This window comes from Tasmannia lanceolata, unplaced genomic scaffold (genome assembly GCF_043159265.1).
Source record: "Tasmannia lanceolata isolate RefF3 unplaced genomic scaffold, GAP_Taslan_0.1 ptg000020l, whole genome shotgun sequence".
NCBI classification, from domain to species: domain Eukaryota; kingdom Viridiplantae; phylum Streptophyta; class Magnoliopsida; order Canellales; family Winteraceae; genus Tasmannia; species Tasmannia lanceolata.
The window spans coordinates 27,124,792-27,129,649 of NW_027518697.1; the positions used below are offsets into that span (position 1 = coordinate 27,124,792).

At 44.3% G+C, this 4,858-nt stretch overlaps 1 protein-coding gene across 1 annotated transcript; it reads left to right on the top strand.

Moving 5' to 3' along the window:
• Nucleotides 1–676: 676 nt before the first annotated feature.
• Nucleotides 677–2,194, top strand: LOC143853930 (uncharacterized). Its single transcript, XM_077363625.1, has 2 exons — nt 677–1,048; nt 1,286–2,194. Exons 1-2 carry the CDS (start codon nt 677–679, stop codon nt 2,192–2,194), a joined length of 1,281 nt encoding a protein of 426 aa, XP_077219740.1.
• The last annotated feature ends 2,664 nt before the right edge of the window (nt 2,195–4,858 follow it).

Sequence of the window (4,858 nt, forward strand, 5' to 3'; positions counted from 1 at the left end):
AGGATGATATATGAGTTTGTTACCTTGGCTAGTTATTTTATGAAAAGAGGTCCATCTGTGAGAGTAGTTTTTTATAGCGATTTGTTCTGAAACAGGATGAGACCCCGTACTAGATCGCAGGGCACTTCCCTGAGGTGGCCCCAGCTGGGAGAGAGGTGGCCAATCCCAGTCCATCTGAGAGCCATCCAGAGGTTCTTCCAGATTCTGTTCCCCTGGAGGGAAGAGCGAGTGATTCAGAGAGTATTTATGATTTGATCACAGAGGAGCGTGTTTTGCTTCGAGAGGTTGTTGGAATGGTTAGGACCCAGCAAGAGCATCCCACCCAGTCGTTGAGCCGGACCTCTGTACTCGGTCACGACAATTTCGATTACATGAGACTTGCTCCACAGGTGTTTCGTGGACCAGGTAGTGTCAAGGAATCTGAGTCCTGGATGGAGAGTGCTGAGACGGCCTTCCAGGCCATGGGTTGTTTTGATGAGAGTGAGAAGGTTCGCTATGCGACCTTCATGCTTCAGGATAGCGCTCTCCATTGGTGGAGAGGTGTGCTTGCTGACAGAGGTGAGGAGAGACCCTCAGTTACTTGGCCTAAGTTTCGTTCCGCTTTCCTAGATCGGTTCTTTCAGCCAGCAGAGTGTGCCAGCTTGAGCAAGAGTTTCTCTCGCTCCGCCAGGGTACAATGACTGTCGAGCAGTATATTGCCGAGTTTGATAGACTATTGAGATATATTCCATGGATTTCTGTTAGTGCTGAGGTGAAGACCCGTCGCTTTGAGCAGGGCCTTGGACCTCATATTCGCCGAGGTTTAGCTTCATCTTTTGGAGCTAGTTTTTCTGAGTTGGTTGATCGGGCTAGATTCACTGAGATTGTCTGGAGAGAGACCCGAGATGAGTTCAGAGAGAGTCAGAAGAGAAGAGGGAGCCAGTTTGTTCAGGGATCAAGCAGTGGTGTGAGGCCTCGACCGCCGAGTGTTCCAACTTTTATCCAGGAGGTGCAGAGTCGACCCCCTCAGTCTGTTTGTGGAGTTTGTGGGTTGGGTCATTCGACACGAGTTTGTCGGAGAGCTTCCAGAGCTTGTTTTCGCTGTGGCCAGCAGGGCCACATGATTTCTCAGTGCCCCGTGGCAGACTCTACATCTGCCTCTTCTTTTGTTTCGAGACCCGGATCTTGTTTTCGTTATGACCAACAGGGCCACTAGATTGCTCAGTGTCCTATGCCAGAATCTGTATCTGCCTCTTCTTTTGTTCTGAGACTGCCTCAGAGACCTCCTTTTCCATCGACTTCTTAGGTCCCGAGAGGACCATCACAGTTTGTGGGGGTCCAGAGAGCCCAGTCTTCTCAGAGTACATTCCGTCCACCTGTCCCGATTGGTCACCAGAGTGGTGGCAGACCCAGAGCACCAGGTCGTGTATTTGCTTTAACTCATCAGGATGCTGAGGCATCAGGCACGGTGGTGTCAGGTATGATTACTGTTAATTTCTTTCCTGCTTGTGCTTTGTTTGATCCTGGGGCTACCCATTCGTTTGTTTCTGCTACTTTTGTGCTTGAGCATGGGATTCAGTCAGTTCCTCCTGAGGTTGACTTAGTTATCAGTACACCTATCGATGGAGTTTTGTTGATAGATAGGATTTGTCCTCAGTGTTCTATTCGTATTTTAGAACGAGAATTTTTTGCAGACTTGATTATTTTAAGCTTCCGAGATTTTGATGTTATTTTTGGTATGGATTGGTTGTCTGATTATTTCGCTTACGTCGATTGTCGGGCAAAGAGAGTTTGTTTCCGGATTCCAGGAGAATATGAGTTTTGTTTTTGTGGATCTGATAAGAGATCTTCTGTGAGACTGGTGTCAGCATCACAGATTCAAAAATTGGTTAGAGGTGGGTGTTCTTCATATCTAGCAGCAGTAGTAGACACCAGTATTTCTGAGCAGAAGTTAGAGAATATTCCTGTAGTGCAGGATTTCCCAGATGTCTTTCCTGAAGATCTTCCGGGTCTACCCCCGGATAGGGAGGTAGAGTTTGCTGTGGATCTTGCTCCTGATACCGTTCTAATTTCTAGAGCACCATATAGATTGGCCCCAGCAGAAATGAAAGAGTTGAAAGATCAATTGCAGGAGCTTATGGACAAAGGATTTATCACACCCAGTGTGTCACCTTGGGGTGCACCTGTACTGACCATAATGACTGACTCAACATAAAATAGTAAATGACTAAAACTTTAACCACTGCAACTGTCTGGCTTTGGATGCTCATCGAAGGCTGGTTCACATAAGGATAGTAGCTACTAGAACATCTTCACTGTCTGTATCTTCTTCTTCTTCAAAAGGATCTGACCCAGACAACTCCTGGAGGTTCAAAGGTAGGTTTTAAGGAACAGATAAGAGTGAGATGTTCAAAATTTGGGTCTCCTATGGTTATAGCATTGATAGCAGCAGTAGGGTTTGCATGACTAGGTAATGGGTAATTGGTAGCATTGGGTCTTGGCTCAAATACAAGGCCTTTATTGTCGAGCAACCTTTGAATTCTGAATTTTAGGGCAATACTATTATCAGTGAGATGGCCGAAATTTCTATAGTATTCGCAGTGTTGATCTATTCGCCAATTTGCTGGCAAAGGATTCGGAGGAGCCCTAATGTCGGGTAGGGTTATGCGACCTGAGTCTAGACACTCCTTGAGTATCTCAGATGGTGGAAGAGGGAGAGGGGTAAATTCTGTCTGTGCCTGTGGTCGAGGTGCGGCAGTGGGTTGGGTATAATCCATCACCAAGGGATTTTTAGATCTTGATGATTGAGCATTGGCACTGGAAAGGTTACTGACTTCGGCTGATGGTGACTTTTTGAATTCTCTGATATTCGGGTTACTCGGTTAAATACTCTTTGGGCCATAGCTTCCTCAATCAGTGTGCCCGCTACACTGAAGTGTTTGAAGTCCGGATAATATTGGAGAGACATGTGATATTAGAGTTGAGGAGAATTTTTCTTCATAATTATTTGGACATGTTCTTCTTCAAAAGGGTGCTCCATCATTTGTGCTGCTAACCTTCTCCATCTTTTCACAAAGTGTAAGCCCAAGGGCTCATCCTCATACCTTGTTTTGAGGCAAAAGTTTTATAAACATCCTATTCAACCCCCTCTAGGTTGCCAAACCGAGTCACTCCTCAGATTTCACAAAGGTTAAGAAAGACTCATTTGAGTCCTGTTTAGTTCTCTCAAGATCCTTCCTGGTGATCTCCGTGCCATCATCATATTTGAACTGTTTTATGAATTGCTCACTTATGTCCTTCCATGTCCTATAACGAGTCTTGTCTAAGACCATGAACCATCTTTTAACGACCTTTGTCAGAGAAATAGGGAACAGTTGAGCCATTTGCTCAGGACATAGACCTTGAGGATGGCACATGATGGTGAACATTTGCAAGTGTGTGATCCGACAACCCACACCGTCATATTTGTCAAAATCTGGCATCTGAAAGCTTGCTGGGAGACGGATTTCAGGGAAGAGTGTGAGATCACTTGGATTGAAACCTCCCTGCTCTTGAAGCTGAATATCTTGAACTTTCTTAGTAAGATTGTTTAGTTTCTCCATGACCATTTTATCAACCATTGTCTGGGAACGTTTGCTGTTGTCCACGCTATATTGTTCTTTCTCAAAATCTTCCTCGGTTTTGTCAGGAATAGGAACAAACACAGGCTGGATAGGCGCTCCTGAAGTAGTAAGATGGTGCATATGCCCCTTTGTCTTTGGAATTAGAATATGATGGCCCCAACTTCTCAGAAAGCTGGGCCTTGATGACTCGGTTCTCTTCTTTGATCTCTTGAAGTTACTTGAGAACCAAAGCTAAAGTATCAGCAACGGAGATAGGTGGAAGATTATCTGAGTTTTCTGCCATTGGTGAGGACGGAAAAGAAGGTGAAGATGCTGGGGTTATCACAGAAGGTGGCGGAGAAACTGATCTCCTCTCCAACCGCGAAGAAACTCGAACTTAAGGAGTGGTAAGCTATCTATGGTGACAACTTCCTGAAATGAAAAAAAAAAGAACACGAGGTGTAAGCTTGACATTCAAGGAGTGCTTTCTAATCAATGACTGAAAAATGATTGTGGGCTAAGCATGCTATGGGGATGATAGGATGAATCCTAAAAGACCAAGACATAACAATGATGATAGAACCGTGTAGAGGAATGCCCCTAGTTTAAGGCTCATGAGAATAAACTCTGAAGGGTTTAGCAAAATAATCTCGAAAAAGGTTGCCCTTAGAGTAAGAAGAGACTAGGAATGCAAGTATGATTAGATTATCAGGATCAAGTATGATCAGATCATCAGGATTACATAATCAAAAGGAATTAGACTCTGTTCCTGCCTGTTAAGGGAAGGTATGAAGACATGATCAAATCACACAAGAGGAGAATAATAGACACATGATCAAAAGATTAGATGAGATCGCACAAGGTTGCTTTGAAGGATAGATCAAGAATAGACTAATCCTATGAGATCTTGGGAAAGATGGGACTTATATCATAATCCCAAAGGGAAAGCTTTTAATCTTCTTACATCTTATCTGGTGTTACCTGAAGGCATTAAATCCTAATCCTAATCTAGCGGAGTGGAGAAATGATCTCGACTCATGACTTTGTTTGTGTAACTAAAACGGATCGTAGTCATTGAAAAATGGACTACGGCATAATCTAGACACAAATGGGTAGGATATCCTAATCTAGGCTCACACACGTAATGCACGTGTGTTCGTACTATATGCATATGTGGGGTAATCTAGGGGTAAGGCCAATGGCTCCCTTAGCATGAATCCGTGCTCAATATACTGTACCAGTGTCCACTATAGCAGTACGTGAACCAACAGATCCGT